This window comes from Podarcis melisellensis (genome assembly GCF_964234715.1).
Source record: "Podarcis melisellensis genome assembly, chromosome: 4".
NCBI classification, from domain to species: Eukaryota; Metazoa; Chordata; class Lepidosauria; order Squamata; family Lacertidae; genus Podarcis; species Podarcis melisellensis.
This window is the reverse complement of record NC_138531.1, coordinates 26,923,555-26,942,128: the sequence shown is the minus strand read 5'-3', so window position 1 is coordinate 26,942,128 and position 18,574 is coordinate 26,923,555. Positions and strand designations below refer to the sequence as shown.

Genomic DNA, 18,574 nt, shown 5'->3' with positions numbered 1-18,574 from the left:
AGAAGTAACACCCCTTTCAGTTATTTAAGGGCAGGGGGAATCACTGGTTGGTTATCAAATAGGGGAAGCTTTGAGGAAGTAGGCTCTGGCCTGCCAAAATGAGAAGTGACACTAGCTTTTATATGTATTGGCTTTTTTTGCTACCAGGAACAACAATGTGGCCTTATGAACACACCTGATCACACTTTTGTATTAACTGCAAATGGTTTCTCAAATTGGCTCTAGGGAAGTGGAAATCATTTACTCTTTTAGGTGATGATATAGTTTTAACAGGGACGCAGGTGGCGCTGTGGGTAAAACCTCAGCGCCTAGGGCTTGCCGATCGCATGGTCGGCAGTTCGAATCCCCGCGGTGGGGTGAGCTCCCGTCATTCGGTCCCAGCTCCTGCCCACCTAGCAGTTCGAAAGCACCCCTAAGTGCAAGTAGATAAATAGGTACTGCTTTATAGCGGGAAGGTAAACGGCGTTTCCGTGTGCTGTGTTGGTGCCGGCTCGCCAGAGCAGCTTCGTCACACTGGCCACGTGACCCGGAAGTCAAAAAAAAGAGGTGAATGTGTGATAAAATGTGAATTGGTTGTACAAAAAAATTTTGTTTTTCTTTTTTTTCCTTTTTTGTGGAAAATGAATAAAAATATTATTTTTTAAAAAAAGGAAGTGTCTCTGGACAACGCTGGCCCCCGGCCTCTTAAGTGAGATGGGTGCACAACCCTAGAGTCGGACACGACTGGCCCGTACGGGCAGGGGTACCTTTACCTTTACCTTTATAGTTTTAACAAAAGGACATTGAGTCTTAGTAATGGAACATTTTACGAATATGGTAACGTATTCTGTGTTTACTTATTTTGGTGTTGTCTTTCTTAGGTGTAAGAACAAAAAGAGAAAACATGGCCAGTATATTTTAGAGCCAGAAGGTTGTTGCTTTACACAGAGAAGTCTAAAAAGCCTTCTGGTGGACTGTGTATATCAGGCATAGGCAAACTTGGCTCTCCAGATGTTTTGAGACTACAGTTCCCATAATCCCTGACCACTGGTCCTGTTAGCTAGGGATGATGGGAGTTGCAGTCCCAAAACATCTGGAGGGCCAAGTTTGCCTATGCCTGGTGTATATAATATAATAAAGTAAATGCTTATCAATCCATTTAGTTTTGTATTATTTGATATGAACCACACGCCCAGCTAATAAATGTCACAATAGCAACACTTCAAGGTTTTCACGTGAAATACCAATTGTGCTTTAATTGAAACCTGCTAATTTGTCATTTTTTTTGAACTACATTGTTAGACGCAAGTGATTCTGTGGGCATCATAAAACAGCCCTTCCCCCAACTTCCCTATAATCACATACACAGTTAAAAATCACAAGACCGTTTGAAGCCCACCCTCCTTAAATCAGCATAACCCTAAAGGACTGGATTCACTCGATCACCACATCATAAAGCAGCAGGTTCTACAAGCATCCCATTTTTAGTGCATTGCATATTTTTCTATTGGTACAGATCATTTCTGCCTCTATTGCTATGCCATATATAGCATTGTAAACCACTGCACATACTGTGACCTGAGTTGAAATCAGAAGCAGACAATTATTATATAAAGCTGCCTGACAAAGGGATAACATGCAAATACTTTGGTGAATGAAATTTGTGTAGGATTGTTAAGAGGGTTGAAAGACTTGACTGCATAACAGCTCACCGCAATTCGCAGTATAGAGGCTTGCACTGAAGTCCATTTGTCTTGCCTGCGGTCTATGACAAGTATAAATCCAATTCCAGCATCTTGTGAACTAATTGGGAGGGGGCACAAGGGAAAAGAAAAGGAAGAAGCAATTATGGGAAATGATACAAGTGGTTGAAATTCTCAAGCAATAATTTTACCGTCAGCAATGAACCTTTTCCTACCAGAGACTAAGTTATCACTCTGCTGAAATCAATATGCCGATGAAACTCAAATGCAATATGCACAACCATTAGAAGAAAGACATTCTCAAATGGATTACACATAGCTTCAGCTCGTCAAAACATCCATTACCCTTCTCCACAGGTAGCAAGGCTTTATTAATTTGATATGCAAATATGCTTCCACTTCATTCTTTCAGAATCTGTCTTGCTGTTTTCTGCAGTACAGTGATAATCCATCCTTTAAGTAAGGGTCAATAAGGGTCACTCCAGAAGGAGAAAAATATTTTTCTTCCTCTTAACATTTTCTTGCCGGTACACTGGTTTTATTCCATCAATATATATGTTTCCATCCCTTGAAATGCAAGCTCTTAGCTTCCAGATCCCAGGCATCACTTTAATCCTAAGGAACCTGAGATTTCTCTAGTCTTCTGCATTTCCGTGAGCTGCTCTTCGAGGAATTATGTAAACCAAGGCAGAATTTTCCCCACGTCATATATCAGAAAGGTGAGAAAAGAAGCCGTTTCTGCAACGGGAGTTTCTGTGACAGCACACAAGCTTGCATCCGTCTGGGGGCTGGGAGGAGAATCGTTGTTTTCTTGCTCTGTTCAGCTGCATGTGTTACAGTCACAGAGTATAAATAAAGAGCTCCACTCCTGTTTTATACTTTCACATACAAACCAGTTGTGTAATGCTGGCAGCTGACTGCTAGCCAATTACAACGTAATGGAAATGACAGGCAACTATAAGCCAGAATGACTTGAATTTCTATTTGTTTTGTGTATGTTTGAGCAGATTATATATATATTAATACCCCCAAGATTATATATATATTAATACCCATTACATTACTGTAAACAAAACCGTGGATTATATTAATAATAGCAATCAAAAGACATATGTGCAAGGATACCTGCATATTCCCAATTGCAGAAACAGACATCATTTTTGTTTTCGCATGTGACTGAATTGGCCATATATGTAAATGCTACTTTCTAAAACAGCATTTCCCAATAAGACGATTCCAAGTCAAATACATTAGGACTTTTCACTATCACAATTCTATATAAGCACCAAGGGCTTTAATTCACTCTGTTATCCCATCTGCAGTTTTCTAAGTGCATAGACCTCCTTCAAAGACCTCCTTCTTTGGAGGTCTTTAAGCAGAGGCTTGACAACCATATGTCAGGAGTGCTCTAATGGTGTTTCCTGCTTGGCAGGGGGTTGGTCGATGGCCCTTGTGGTCTCTTCCAACTCTATGATTCTATGATCTGTGCTGAACACTATTATTTATTTACATTCCTAACCTGTCATAAAACCCATGTTCTACTGTGATTTGTAACATTTTGTCAAATCTTTCCAATAACATTAAGAACTAAAGCATTAGATGTAGCTGAGATTCAGAATATGTACCTAAACAATGCCCAAAAGAAGAAGAAAAAAAGAATAAACAGAAACTATAGATTACTGTGTGTTAGCATTTACACTGGGCTGGTTAATGCTAAACATGGGCAAACTCTGAAGAACCATTAAGAGCTTGCCACCCTTAAGTGCCAAGAAAATTCCAGAACATTCAGGAATCACTTAGACCCCATTAGTATCTGGGAACAGACCACCCTAAGTTATGTCAAATCCATGGGTCACTTTCTGTTCCAAGATGGGGACATTTCAAAACAGATTTTCAATGTGAAACAGGAAGTAACTGCAAGAAGGTAAGATAAGTTCTTTTGAGCCCTTTTAAAACCATTGTTTCTCTTACCTCTTTTTAGTCACCCAATTCCATTTTGCAATCCATCCAGCTATTGGTTTTTCTCCTCTCAACATTATGCGCCGTTCAGTTCTTAAGGGACTGTTTGGGAAGTTGCTTCAAGCCTTTGATCAGAATCCCCCCTCCAACAAGGAAAGGGTACAATATTTGGGCTTCTTAGTTTAGAAAGGAATGCGAGTGGAGCTGTGGGTTAAATCACAGAGCCTAGGACTTGCCAATCAGAAGGTCAGCGGTTTGAATCCCTGCGACGGGGTGAGCTCCCGTTGCTCAGTCCCAGCTCCTGCCAACCTAGCAGTTCGAAAGCACATCAAAGTGCAAGTAGATAAATAGGTACCTCTCTGGCAGGAAGGTAAACAGTGTTTCCGTGCACTGCTCTGGTTCGCTAGAAGAGGCTTAGTCATGCTGGGCACATGACCCGGAAGCTGTACGCCGGCTCCCTCAGCCAATAAAGCGAGATGAGCGCCGCAACCCCAGAGCCGGTCACCTTTACCTAGGTCACTACTAAAGTCAACAATCCTAAGCATACTATACATTCATGCAAGTGAGACCCACCCACTGGGAAAAGGGAACCAGAGTTGGTCACGACTGGACCTAATGGTCAGGGATCCTACAGTGTATGGTCAGGCTATACAGTGAAGTTGAATGTAAGAATATTCAAGACAGAAACAAGAAGAAGATACTTTTCCCAGCACAAAGTTGCACTATTAGAATTTGCTCACAGAGGATTAGACAAATTCATGATGACAAGGCTATCAGCAGCTGCAGGCCACAAGGGCTATGTTCTCCCTGTTTTGCATGTGAAGAGATTCTTTCTGCTAGTACAGTGTTATCCCAAACTTGGGTCTCTAGCTGTTTTTGGACTACAACTCCCATCATCCTTGGCTAGCAAGAGCAGTGATCATGGATGGTGGGAACTGTAGTCCGAAAGCAGCTGAAGACCCACGTCTGGGAAACAGTGTGCTAGTGCAAAGCTACTAAACATTAATATCAATGAAAATAAAGCAATAAGGATAAGTTAGGCAAGAAAGAGCAGGGCGGATAGACAAAAAAAGAAACACATGAATTTGCAAATATTCAAATAAGCCCAATACCGTACTATATTTTGTGACGAAAACACACCACAGCAAAAAATTCTCTTGAGCAGTTTTGGTGTATTGAAATGCTTCCCACATCTCAAACAGTACCACAGACATCATATCATTTGACCTTTTATTGAGAAGACAGTCAAATGATCTCATGCACCTAGGGGAAGGGGTGGGAGTATAATGCAGGGGATTTTAACAAGCAACTTTCCCAAAGGGTGAGTGGAAGGAATGATCTGTTAGTCATTTTGAAGATCACTGCATCCTCGAAGGGATGGGTGGTGGTAAATGCTATATAAATCATGAGTTAAGTATTTCTTCTGGTATGAGTATAGTTTTTTCTTCATCCCTCCCTTTAAAAAGAATTTTATCTCCTATAACTGCAGATAATTCTTGAATAATCTCGCCAAGCTTGTGTGTGTGTGTGTGTGTGTGTGTGTGTGTGTGTTTAATAAAAGGTCAATGAAGGCACCTTTAAATAAAAATATTTCTTCTGACAGAATATTATGTAAGAGTATTTTATCCAACACTGCTCTCTGCTGCAAGCCGCCTCCACCATATGGGTGATCCTGGCTGAGTAGCAACCTTCACATTAGGAATCCCAAACACTAGCACTGTGAGTTCAAGAATGCACACCTAGCTCAAAACACACTTCCAGCAAAATACCGTATAGTACAACTCAACGAAATAAAATGCTTTCCTATATTTCTGCTCCGTTGAAGTTACATTTTAATCTACCTGCGCAAATATAGCTGTGCTGCCTTAGTATTTACTCACCAGTTAAATGAGACTGACTATATGAGAGTGTAGCTTTGTCCCATGAGTAGCAGCCAGAGTGGGGACTCTAGAAAGATTTAGGCAGCTACATTTGAAATTAGAAAAAAAATAATCACAAAATATAAGTATCTCTAAGGTTGCTTCTGAGATATTTTGCAATATCCCACTTGAGCAGGGGTCAGCAAACGTTTTCAGAGGGGGCCGGTCCACTGTCTCTCAGACCTTGTGGGGGGCCAGACTATATTTTTTTTGGGGGGGGGGAGGATGAACAAATTCCTATGCCCCACAAATAACCCAGAGATGCATTTTAAATAAAAGGACACATTCTACTCATGTAAAAACACACTGATTCCTAGACCGCCCACAGGCCGGATTTAGAAGGCAATTGGGCCGGATCCGGCCCCCGGGCCTTAGTTTGCCTACCCATGCACTTGAGACTCTTTTTTTTCTTTTCAAAAGAAAAAGAAGGGGGAAATATTTTGAAATGTAACATCAGCACCATCTCTTAATGTTCCAGGTTGAATCCTTTCAGGTATGGCTAGGGAAAACTGGAGGACCACTGTCAGTCGGTGTGGTTCAAGCTTGGAAATCTGTGGCCATCTAGATGTTCCTGGATTAAAACATCAATCTTCCCTATTCATTGGCCATGCTGTCTGAGGGTTATGGGAGTTGTAGTCCAACAATATATTGTGTAGTCCAACAAATTATGTAGACAAGGGTTTCCCAAACTTGTGTCTCCAGATGTTTGGGGCTGTATTGGGGGTCCAGCTGTTTTGGGGCTACAACTCCCATCATCCCTAGTTAACAGGACCAGTGGTCAGGGATGATGGGAATAGTAGTCCAAAAATAGTTGGAGACCCAAGTCTTGGAAACTCTGGTATAGGCAATACAGCATTGAGATAGGAGGACCAATGTCCTGCCTATAGGGCAGTTTCCTAAGATGGCCTCAGAGTTTTATCAAAAATGACCCATGTTTATTTAAACCTATATTCTATACCATAACTCTGTGTTCTGTTCATTTTTGCCACTAACAGCCTCTTATATCTTATTTTATTATATAACAAATCCCCAACCAAGATACCAATTGTGTAACGTACTAGAACTTTCAGTTTGAATCTACGTCAGCACAGAATACCCTAAAAGCAAACAGCGTGAGTCATTCTCTTCTAGTAAGTAAGAATGCCATCTTGGTACAAAAATAACCTGAGTTTTAGCTGTTCAGACAGAGAACAACAATATCTTGAAGCCATATTCTGCTCCTGTGCTATTGTCAGTGAGGTCAGCTGTCTGAGGACACAGCTGTTTATAAATGACCGTGATAATAAAATAAAATAAAAATTAGTCACTGAACAGGCTATAGAACTCATGATAGACATTTTTCACATTGTCTAGCATACAAAAAGTAATGTACAATCATTCAAATCTAAAAAAAGAACCCAACTCCTTGCTGTTAAGCTGTTGTCAGTACGGTTGAAGCAAATAAATATCTGCCTGCCTAATGTCACGTTCAATGGTTTCTATATATTTATTAGAAAATAGCTGATGCTGTATTATTCTGATTAATGAACAGAAATGGGTGGAAATCTTATGAACGCTTGCCTCAGCACAGTAGGCTTTACTACCGTCATGCTGGAGGCTTGGTCAGCTATCAAGATATTTTGATAGTTTAACTGGCAACTTGGTTTTCAGTTGGAGGAGAGGAAAAAGAGAGATGGTACCAGAACAGGTGTGTGGAATTTTTGGCCTTCCACATGTTGATGAACTGCACGTCCCAGCAAGCATGGCCAATGCCCTGGGATGTGTGGAGTTGTAGTTCAAGCAACATCTAGAGCAGGCTTCCTCAACCTCGGCCCTCCAGATGTTTTTGGCCTACAACTCCCATGATCCCTAGCTAGCAAGACCAGTGGCCAGGGATGCTAGGAATTGTAGTCTCAAAACATCTGGAGGGCTGAAGTTGAAGAAGCCTGATCTAGAGCATGGGTAGGCAAACTAAGGCCCGGGAACCAGATCTGGCCCAATCACCTTCTAATCCAGACCCCGGGCGGTCCAGGAATCAGCGTGTTTTTACATGAGTAGAATGTGTCCTTTTATTTAAAATGCATTTCTGGGTTATTTGTGGGGCATAGGAATTTGTTCATTTTTTTTTTCAAAATATGGTCCGGCCCCACACATGGTCTGAGGGACAGTGGACCGGCCCCCTGCTGAAAAGGTTTGCTGACCCCTGATCTAGAGGTTCCACACACCTGCACTAGAACATCCCATTTTCAGTGTATAAACCAATGTCAGGGGGCCACCAGTCAGATCCAGCCTTCCAACCCTTCGCCAATAGCCCACAAACACCCAGTTTTATGGTGGCAAAGGCTGCTGGGAGTAAAGCATGCAGAGTCAAGCAGGGAGTTCCATAATTAAGGGGCCAACATTTTGTCATGTAACAAAATGGATGCCTTTTAGGCTTTTAAGCAAGTACATTTTTATTTAGTCAAGCCTTTTTAAAATGCTTACGTGCTGATGCATTTATTTTCCTGCTTGGTTATTTAGCTGATGTGCTATTATTATTTTTTTAAACTGCTTTGTAGATCATGTGTTTGTATCGCTTCAAATTAAGCTATTATTTTTGCATCTGAAAGCCCTTGTGGATGTTTCCTAAACTGAAAGGTGAATATAAATGTTTTAAATAAATTAACAGTCTAATAAATAAAACAAACTTTAGGTAAGTAAACACAGAATCACTGTAGTTAAAAAGAGGGAGAAATATAGCACCAGGACAGGCTAGTATATTATTTGATTTGTATACCGCTTAATATATTAAAAATATCTCTAAGCAGTGTACAAAAAACAAGAAAACAGACAACTTACAACAAAATCTTACACATATAAAAAGTTACATTAATACAAAGTTACATCTGTCTGTCTGTCTATCTATCCATCTATCATCTATCTATCATCTATCTATCATCTATCTATCTATCTATCTATCTATCTATCATCTATCTATCTATCTATCTATCATCTATCTATCTATCTATCTATCTATCTATCTATCTATCTATCATCTATCTATCTATATCTATCTATCTATCTATCTATCTATCATCTATCATCATCTATCTATCATCTTCTACCTATCATCTATCTATCATCTATCTATCTATCATCTATCTATCTATCTATCTATCTATCTATCTATCTATCTATCTATCATCTAAATAGCAATTCATTTTCCTCCTGACGCACCCTCCATCTCAGCCTCCGGGTTTTCACCCAGGATCCAGACAAACTCAGCTCACCCAGAAATGTTTCGCATTGAGAAGAGTTTCTGGAAACTGAGGACATCGCCCTAGTTGTCCTCTCTCTCTAGACTTGATTTTTATGGTCAGGACCAAGAAGGATGGTACTTCCTCAGGCTGCCCACCGCTGTGCCCCAATCAGCTGCGCTCTTCAATTCCAGGCACACCAGGTTTGTTGTGTTTCCCAAGGGGTCCAGAAGCTGGGGAAAGAGTCTACCCTCCACTCACAACTCTTTCTTCACCCTCTGACCTCTCCTCCTCCTCCAGCTGCTCTCCATATGACTACAATCTTACACTTTTCCCCAGTGAGTTTAATTGAACTCATTCACATATTAAGTAAGCACGGAATCGTAGCCAGAGGCTGATTCTGAGTTGGAGAGTGAAAGCAGGGAGATGTAAAATATTTCAAATATCCACAAAATGTCTGGGCAAATGGACCTTTAGATCAGGCATAGGCAACCTCGGCCTGCCAGATGTTTTGGGACTACAATTCCCATCATCCCTGACCACTAGTCCTGTTAGCTAGGGGTCATGGGAGTTGTAGTCCCAAAACATCTGGCAGGCCGAGGTTGCCTATGCCTGCTTTAGATCATGCCAAAGGAACAGCAATTCTAGTTACAATAAATTATTCTTTATAACAATTATTCATTGAGATAGTTATAGGGGAAACAGTATGATTTGTTGCTTTGTAAGTGGCCACGTGCAGAAGTGGCCCTGCTTGTTATTGAAGGAGCATGTCAACTAGTCAAGTCAGCAGAAAATGTTATTCATTGCAAGCAATAATTCTTGAATTGAGGCTATATTTGTCTTGACTGCCATAAGTTGTACATGACAATTATATGATGCCTTACCTTCTTCTGTGGATTTTTAAAATAAAAAATATGCTATTTTTCTTAGTCTGACCGGAACAAGCTAAGCAAACTATTCCTAATGACTCTTATGATACTGTAATAGTAATATGAACACCATCTACTTTTTATAATCCATTTCCAAGGACTCCTCTAAATCCTACGGGTAACTCCTAAACTGCCCTGTAGAATTAAAAATAATTAAATCTCAATGCTTTTCACAGTATTACTAGAACATTCAACATTGTCTCTGAGACAGATGGATGTCAACATGAATGAAAAAGAAAAGACAGCAATTTAAAAAAAAAAAGATTGCTAGGGAAATTGTAAGGATATTCACCATTCTGTAGCAGCCTCTAGTGGTTCTTGCAAAAACTGAATCCAAAAATACTGGAAAAGCTCACAACATTGAGAAAATCAGGGAAGAATGATAAATGAACAAAAATACTGGGTGCCACTCACAGGGATGGGGGATAAATTTGGTTCAGCTTGCATTTTAATACAAACCTACGTAATTCCCATTTCCAGAAACAATTTATTTATTTATTTATTTATTTACTTCATAAAATGTATACACCGCTTGATTGTAAAAAACAACAACAAAAACCCCGTACATGGAAAACAATGCAGCTATCCTTCAATATTTGCACTTCTCTGAATTGTGCTATATGCAGTTCTCCAACCAAACAATAGTTTCTGAAAATAACAAAAAATGCATACAATCATATACTGGATACCGAACGCCTTGTGACTCGAACGTTTTGGCTCCTGAACACCGCAAATCTGGAAGTGAGTGTTCTGGTTTGTGAATGTTCTTTGGAAGCCGAACGTCCGGTGCAGGAAGCTCCTGCAGCCAATTGGAAGCCGCGCCTTGGTTGTTGAATCTTTTTGGAAGTCAAACCGACTTCCAGAACGGATTTCGTTCGACAACCAAGGTACGACTGTACTGGTACAAAAATATTGGGGGCAGGCATGCTGATGTAGAAATGTGGAGAAAGGAAATTAGGAATGGAAAAATGAGACAAAGAGTAACTGACAGATTCCTAGCCATCAAAAATGGAAACCCTATGACAATTTCCACCCCACATCCTACACAGCACAACTGAGCCAATGTCCTAGCAGTGGTTGAGTATAGATGGTCGAAATCTCAGCTTAATAAACAGAGATGCGCATGAGCTTCATGCATCCAGATGCAGCAGCCATGTTTCCCTGTCAGGAAGAGCCAATGATGTGGAGCAAGGGTGGGAAAATGCTCAGCATCATGCAGGATGTAAGCTATAGTATATGCAATCGCATTTTATGAAGCGAGGTTGGATCACAGAATCATAGAACTGTAGAGTTGCAAGGGACCCTGAAAGTCATCTCTGTCACCCAATACCATCTCCTTCTTCTCCATGCAGAGGACCTACTGCTGGCTTGTTCTTCCTCTTGCTTCAAATATAGCCAAAGATACTTTTTTAAAAATTATATTTAACCTCTCTTGCAAGACTGAGCTCATTCTGAGCTTTGGCCCACCAGACTTTCTCCCTCCAACTGCTGGCTACTAGTGCATACTCTTTCTTCACGATTTCTTCTTTCTTCCATTTCTTATATATGTCCTTCTAACATCTCAGCTCATCTACAAGCTCCTTATGCAGCCACAGCAGTTTCCTTAGGTGCCTCCCATTTTTCTTTGTTGTTGGCACTGTGTGCCTTCAACATTTCACCTCTTGAAGTCTCTTCTCTTTTATTATTTCTGATCATGGAATTTCACCCAGAGCTGCTGTTGTGTGTTGTTACTTTTAATGATGTAAAGGTAAAGGGACCCCGACCATTAGGTCCAGTCGTGGCCAACTCTGGGTTTGCGGCGCTCATCTCGCTTTATTGGCCGAGGGAGCCGGTGTACAGCTGGTCATGTGCCCAGCATGACTAAACCGCTTCTGGCGAACCAGAGCAGCGCACGGAAACACTGTTTACCTTCCCGCCGGAGTGGTACCTATTTATCTACTTGCACTTTGACGTGCTTTCGAACTGCTAGGTGGGCAGGATATAATGATGTAGTTCCTCCTAAACTCACAGCATCCTGATTGGATGATGAACAGAGAATAATAAGGAAACGAAGTTCCAAGGAGAAAGGAAGCTGTGTAAACCTCACACATGGCTTACAGATAGGAGGCCTGCTTGGTAGTATGAGCTAGGATTTGTAGCTATATTAATGCAGATAGGTTTGGATAAAATGAGGGATGTCTCCAAGAAGGAGGTTCCCAGGCTCCCCAAACATAGCCTGTCACCTTCACAACGCTTCTTTTCCCAGCACTGTCAACAGAATGGCATTGTATGGTTAGAGGGAGCTGCCTTAATACAAATCAGACTATTGGTTCATCTATCTCAGTAGTATCTGCACAGACTGGCAGCAGCTTCCTGGGATTTCAAGCCAGGACACATCCCCTGGTCTAATGAAGTTTGAACCTGAGACCTTCTACAAAGTAGATGCTCTACCATGAGCTATAGGCTCTTCCTAAGATTAGAAGGTAAAGTACTCTGTTCTTTTAGAGATTGCTCTAAAAAACTGGATGGAGTGGATCTGGAGATAACATTTCAGGGCTGGCGGGCCACTTCCCGCAGCTTGCTATGCTAGATCTGGCCTGTGGGTTGCAGGCTAACCACCTTTGCTTTCAGCACATGGCTGCTTTGTGTTTCTGTATTCCACCACATTTTTAAGTTGTGCCGACAAGTAATCATTTCGTGGCACAGATCGTTGCTGCTCATGTTTCTGCCGCCTGCTCTTTTGTACAATGTATGCTCAGTCATTGGGTAAATACCATGCAGTGAATACAGGACATAATATACATGAAATTCTCTCTCTCTCTCTCTCTCTCAACACAGGGTAGCGGAAGAAGATCAATACTCCAGAGTGGAAGGGAAGTTTTGTGAGTCCAATATTGCTCGGCTAGACATGGGTTACCAGTATTCACGTTTCAGCATGTTATTCCTTCCTCAGCATTAAAACCGGCCTGCATACTATATGCACTGATGGGAAGCTTTCTGTGGGTGTTTCATTTAGGGAGCTGCAGGAAAATTCATCCAGGGATAATTCACCATTTCGTTGAAAATCCTCCAGTCTATCCACCAGACAGGTGGTTCTGCTGCTCTCTTCCTTCCCTGCTCTGTTTTATAATTCGTATCCTTATTTCTTCTAACCTCAAGCCAACAGTTTTGAAATTTCCAGAATTAAGTAGTGTTGCTGTTAATGCGTGAATGGTTGTTCTTTTTAAAAGGGGCAGGAATCTGTACAAAACTGAACAGGAAGCTTTTCAGCAGCTGACCGAAGCATTCTAGTTCTGAAGAAATTTCCCTGTGTATGAAACTGCAGTGTCCTTTCTGTCTTGATTATTTTACTTCCTGATTTATGGGGGAGTTATGTGGTAAAACTGGGTTAAGCACTGCAGTTTCCAATAAGGGTAGTTTACATGACATTGTTGACTAAGGGCAGAGACGATACAAGACTCTGCCATACAATTAAACAGTTCAGTGTACCATGCCATGAAGATTTAGAAATAAAGGATTTTAAAGCGCACAAGACCAGATACTGCAAAGTAATTTACAAGGACTATACTCTTTGGCACGTCAAAGCAAATACTCCCAACACCACTCTCACGGAGATCAATTTTCATTTCTATTAAAAGGCAAACTTGAGACTCATGGATGCATATTAAAAAGGGTCTTACAATATAGCTTTGCAAATCCAATAGTTCACAAAGCTATACCGCAAGAGCCTTTAATAGCACTGGCTTTTTGCCAAAACACACTTTCTTTATTAAAAGTAGAGATCACTTGGTAATGTTTCTATGTCAGATGAGTGCAAAGCCTGATGACTGATTTGCTATGTTCCATAGCTGCATGAGTTGAACTGCTTGAAGCAATGTCCCTGAGATTCAGATGGTTTCAGTGTAATCCTCTTTTTTTCAAGGGAGCTGGGGTGTATGGCTGAACACAGCTAAGCCACATGGGTTCCTACAAACACTGGCTTAAGAACCACAACTTATTCAGGAATAGGCCAAAACTTCAGTAACGAAAGATGTTTGGATGACGTGTTGCTTTGTCAGCATGCTTATAATGTCTTGTTGATACTCCATGGGCAGAGCCTGTGTTTCGGATTTGGAAACCCAATTACAAGAACAGAATTTATGCTACAACTGTCATGGAGGAAGCACACATGTATAAATTGCAGCTTGCTCTTGTGAAAACAGAACATGCACAGAAAGTGGGGTTCCAGTCCTTTGTCGCTAATTCTCTACCTGCCCATGTTCATCACTGAAGCATATCAACATGGAACTTCTTGATAAATTTACCATTTCATACATACCGTATTGGCCCGAATGTAAGCCGCACCTGAATATAAGCCGCACCTTTAAAATTGGAGAGTGGGAAAGGAAAAAAAGAAAAGAAAAAATACCCGAATATAAGCTGCACCATTCTTCGTTGCTCCTCACTGCATACTGGGGGTGGGGAGCCACACTGTGTTGCAGGAGGTCTTTTCCCTTCCTCACTCTCTCCCTTCCCAGCCTTGGGGAGAGGACGGGGGAATACACGCGGGGCGGGCGCCGCTTTGCCGTGCTCCTGGCTGCATACTGTAAGGTCGCGAATATAAGCCGCACTTTAACTTTTCACAGTCGGAATTTGGGGGGGGGGGGAAGTGAGGCTTATATTCAGGCCAATATGGTATTCATATTTCACAACAAAATAACTGTATCACAAGATTGCAAACAAGGTTGATAAAATATGCATTCAACTGAAAGAACACTCAATGACTAAGTTACCATCGTTCTTTACAAAGGGCCTCAAAGATTTCGCTCCTGTCTGGGTCATGAAGCAGCCTAAGGAACTGACTCCCCCAATCCCTGTTTTCACCTGGCAGGAATGGGGGAAAGGACAAATAATTTAGCAGTACTGGAATGGAGAGTATGTGAGACTATTGCTTAAGGACTGTGGAGCAGAGCTGAAGGTTTGCATGTTCAGAGCTGTAGAGAAACACAAAAAGGGGTCTTTGAACCCAAAATTTATACTTCAAGGTGTTCCAAAGGCTCATTTCTCCTTAAAAGCAGCAATATGCTTTTTCAATCCCTGCTTTATATCCATAATGTTCTTTTCTTTATTAAATGGTTTACAATCTTCCAACTCTCTTCCTTATGTGTGTGATGTACCTAACGAAGCATTAATGTTAATTTGATAAGCATTCTCATTTCCTTGAACACACGTCTTACCTGGGGATGTTAGTGAGGTATGTCAGAACACTCTGAAACTCCTTCTCTGGAATTTCGCTAAATGTTGAGTACTCTGGAAAAGTGATGACAGGGCAGCCATCTTTTCCTCGCCCACCTGGCAAGAAACACAGAAAATTATTTACTCGCCACTCATTCCTCACAAAGAAGCTGTAATTGCTACATCACTTTCAGACTTGAAAACAGATCAGTTAAGATATCAAATATCTGAGGTGATTTACCTATGAGCCTGATAAGGAGAACGCTCCTCAAAAAAGGAGGCTGAGGAATTGCTAGTAGTGAGAGTGCTTTGATTTAGTTGAACTGCAATGCAACTGCAGGTAGGGGAAATGCTAAATATAAACAAGTCCAAAACAAAGTGAACCTAATGGAACCACCTACTATGCAATAATGCAACAACAATTTGTGATGCAGCTGAGCTTAGAAAAAAATTAGGATTGGGAAGCAAAAGTCAGTGCCAGCGGCAACTCAAAAACTGCCAAATGGATGTACAGCTTGATAAGGAGAGCAGGAAGGTGGTTTACCCTCCCATGTTCACTGCTGCATGGAAACTGCTAGGTACCTCCTTCCTTGTTCCTACTCCCATTTGGTTTGATCCACAATTTCCCAAAACACAGTTTCTGGAGTTTTTTTCAATGCTCAGCTCCGGAAGATACAAAGCAATAGTAAGATGTGGGGTTAACAATACAGTTTTGCAGCATGGAATGGTCCTGTTTAAGGTTCCAGGCAGCCATGCCCTTTTGGGGAATATTTCATCTCCCCCTTAGTTTTTCCTCACAACAATAAGTTAGTAAAGGTAAAGGTACCCCTGCCCATCAGGGTCAGTCGTGACCGACTCTAGGGTTGCGCGCTCATCTTGCTCAAGAGGCCGGGAGCTGGCACTGTCCGAAGACACTTCCGGGTCACGTGGCCAGCGTGACGAAGCTGCATCTGGTGAGCCAGCACCAGCGCAGCACACAGAAAAGCCGTTTACCTTCCTGCTAGAAAGCAGTCCCTATTTATCTACTTGCACTTAGGGGTGCTTTTGAACTGCTAGGTGGGCAGGAGCTGGGACCAAACGACGGGAGCTCACCCCGCCGCGGGGATTCGAACCGCCAACCTTTCAATCAGCAAGTCCTAGGCTCTGTGGTTTAACCCACAGCGCCACCCGCATCCCAACAATAAGTTAGAAATTCATTATTCCATGCTCAATTCTCTCCGAGCAGTTTCCCCCATTCTTTTTTTCTTTCTGCAAACCTGAGGGTTCCTCTGAGCATACTGATACCTGCATTTTCATAAGAGAGTTATAACACTTTAGCTACATGTGCAATGGAATCAGTCTTGAATCAGACACAGGTAGGGCCTCACAACGTAAGTATATCCCTGATGTCCAACACTTTTTACCTCAGGCTGTGCCTGAGGGGGGGTTAAAGCAACATATTTTAAAGACAGGAGTCCATACTCTAACTTGGTGCTTCTTTCATCTGAAAAAACTTACTTTAGATTTTAGAAGCACAACCAGTCTGCATGCAAGTCAGTGGAGCATGAAATTTCTTCATGCTTGATTTGGCCTAGGAGGAGGTCTGAAGGAGCAATTTAAGTTGAATGACTTAACCTTTATTGCAACCTAAGAAGTATGGGATTTTTTTGAAATTGGAAATTCAAACTGGCGTCACCTCTGCCCTACAATATTAAGTGTGGACTATGGACATGTATACACTTTGTGATAATTGTCTATGGATGAAATAAACAACATAGGAAAACACAGGCAATGTACAAAAGCAAACTTTGAAAATATGACTTCCGTGCATTTCAAAAGCTGGGTATGTACAAAGCCTATACTTGCAAGCTACCCTCTTGTCAACATAGAACGGCAAACCTGCAATGGGGGCCTAATATCTCTAGACAAAACTGCAGGGTTTTTGTAAACCGTTCAGAACTTGGAACAGCAGTATTCAGTGTGAACTACAATGCAGGGCTGTCATAAGCCACTCTCTCTGTAACCTGTAGAATGGGGACAAGGAATGGCATTTGCTGTGGAATTCACTAGATGTATTTATTTATTTAATGTTTCACTTTAAATAAGAATGGAGTTATAAAAATCAGGAACTCTTCTGTTTTCTGCTATTGTTGAGGTTTGGGGTTTTTTTGGGTGGACAGGGAAGGGGTTTTGTGGACACACTAGTAGAGTAAAATCTGGATTTGATGAGCCACTCTCGCTTGTGTCCCTGGAAATACTTAAAACATCCTTCCAATGTGAATTAGGAAATGACCTTTCCAGATAATGTGATTGTTTATCTCTGCATTTTCTCTGACTATTTGAGCATGAGTACAATCAGGATTACAACAGTAAGAACAGAATACTCCAAGCTGCCTTCGAGAAAGACTGCTTGTTCTCCAAGTTCTTAAAAAAAAAGAAATTGCACCAATGAGATAATTTCAAGGAGTAGATAACCAGCTGTGAACATAAGAAAGAGCTTCCTGGGTCAGGTGATCTCATCTAGCATCCTGTTCTTACGATGGCCAACCAGATGCCTATGGAAAGCCCAAAAGTAGAATCTGACCACAACAGCAATATCACCTCCTGAAGTTTCCATCGACAGGTATTCAGAAGCACAGCATAGCCGTAAGGTCAGCAGCCACTGAAAGCCATATCCTTCCACAAATTTGTCTAATCCTCTTTTAAAGCCATTCAAATTGGTGGCCTTCGCTGCCTCTTGCAAGAACGAATTCCTTAGCTTAATAGTGTGTGATAAGACTGGTAAGTTTTCAAAAAGAGTAAATATGGGAGAACGCAACAAGCCCATTAATTTTTTTAACCCCACAGTCAACATACTGCACTATTGTTATTGGCACCGAGAGAGAGAGAGAGAGAGAGAGAGAGAGAGAGAGAGAGAGAGAGAGAGAGAGAGAATGGAGTGCACTTCTGAGGATAAAGTCAAACCCAAGTAACTTCCTTGGGGCACACGACTGGGTAGTGTATATGGAGGTTCTTGGCTGTTCAGACAACACAACTCCCCTGTTGGCCTCACTGTTATGGTCCAAAGGAAAGCAGAGCAATGCATTTGGCACCATCCTAGCTACAGGAGTTGTGGGAAGGGTGTGTGTAAGGCATACTCCAACCGTCTTAGGGACTTCAGATTTGTGTAGGGTTTGGTTTACTCCTTAGCCTTTTCTGTCTCTCAAGGCAGTGGAGGTTTAGGATGAGTTTTCCTTCTCCTAGGTGGGCTACCTTCCCAGGTTGATGAGCCCCGTCTGCCCCTCACTTCCTTCTACAGCACTATATGGGTCATTAAACTAACCCTATTCTTAATTATCTTTATGACTTCTGGGAGAGGAGACTCCAAGGCCTTTCAACATCATGTTCTTCTGACCAGGTTGACTGCTCTAAGCATAACATTTTAAAGTTAACTTAATAACAAAGCTGTGTTTTTAAATCAACATCCATTTTAGTTTATCTTGAAACTACAGTGTCAGCAACCCTTAAGAAAAGTGCAGAATAACAACTGACAGCAGCAACACCCAAACTGGAACATCAGCAGAATCAAAACTGCAAGTAATTTGCTACATAAATCCCACGGCAGACAATTAAATTCTGCTGAAATGTTGCAAGGGCACACTGCAGTGTATTATCACTGAAGTTGGCATTTATCTTGTATGTTGATAGACAAGAGTGGG

At 41.5% G+C, this 18,574-nt stretch overlaps 1 protein-coding gene across 12 annotated transcripts in view; it reads right to left on the bottom strand.

Annotated features, from left to right (window-relative positions):
* The window catches only part of MCF2L (MCF.2 cell line derived transforming sequence like), a 111,660-nt gene that overhangs the window by 35,234 nt on the left and 57,852 nt on the right, over window positions 1-18,574 (bottom strand). For 11 of the 12 annotated variants that reach the window (XM_081908149.1, XM_081908154.1, XM_081908156.1 and 8 more), the window contains 2 exons: window positions 14,900-15,014; window positions 1,692-1,782 (listed from right to left, as the gene is read on the bottom strand). In XM_081908149.1, the coding sequence (XP_081764275.1) occupies window positions 1,692-1,782; window positions 14,900-15,014 (206 nt within the window). Of the gene's footprint in view, window positions 1-1,691; window positions 1,783-1,897; window positions 2,513-14,899; window positions 15,015-18,574 lie in introns of those variants that run through there. The other variant, XM_081908158.1, reaches the window with a different exon arrangement.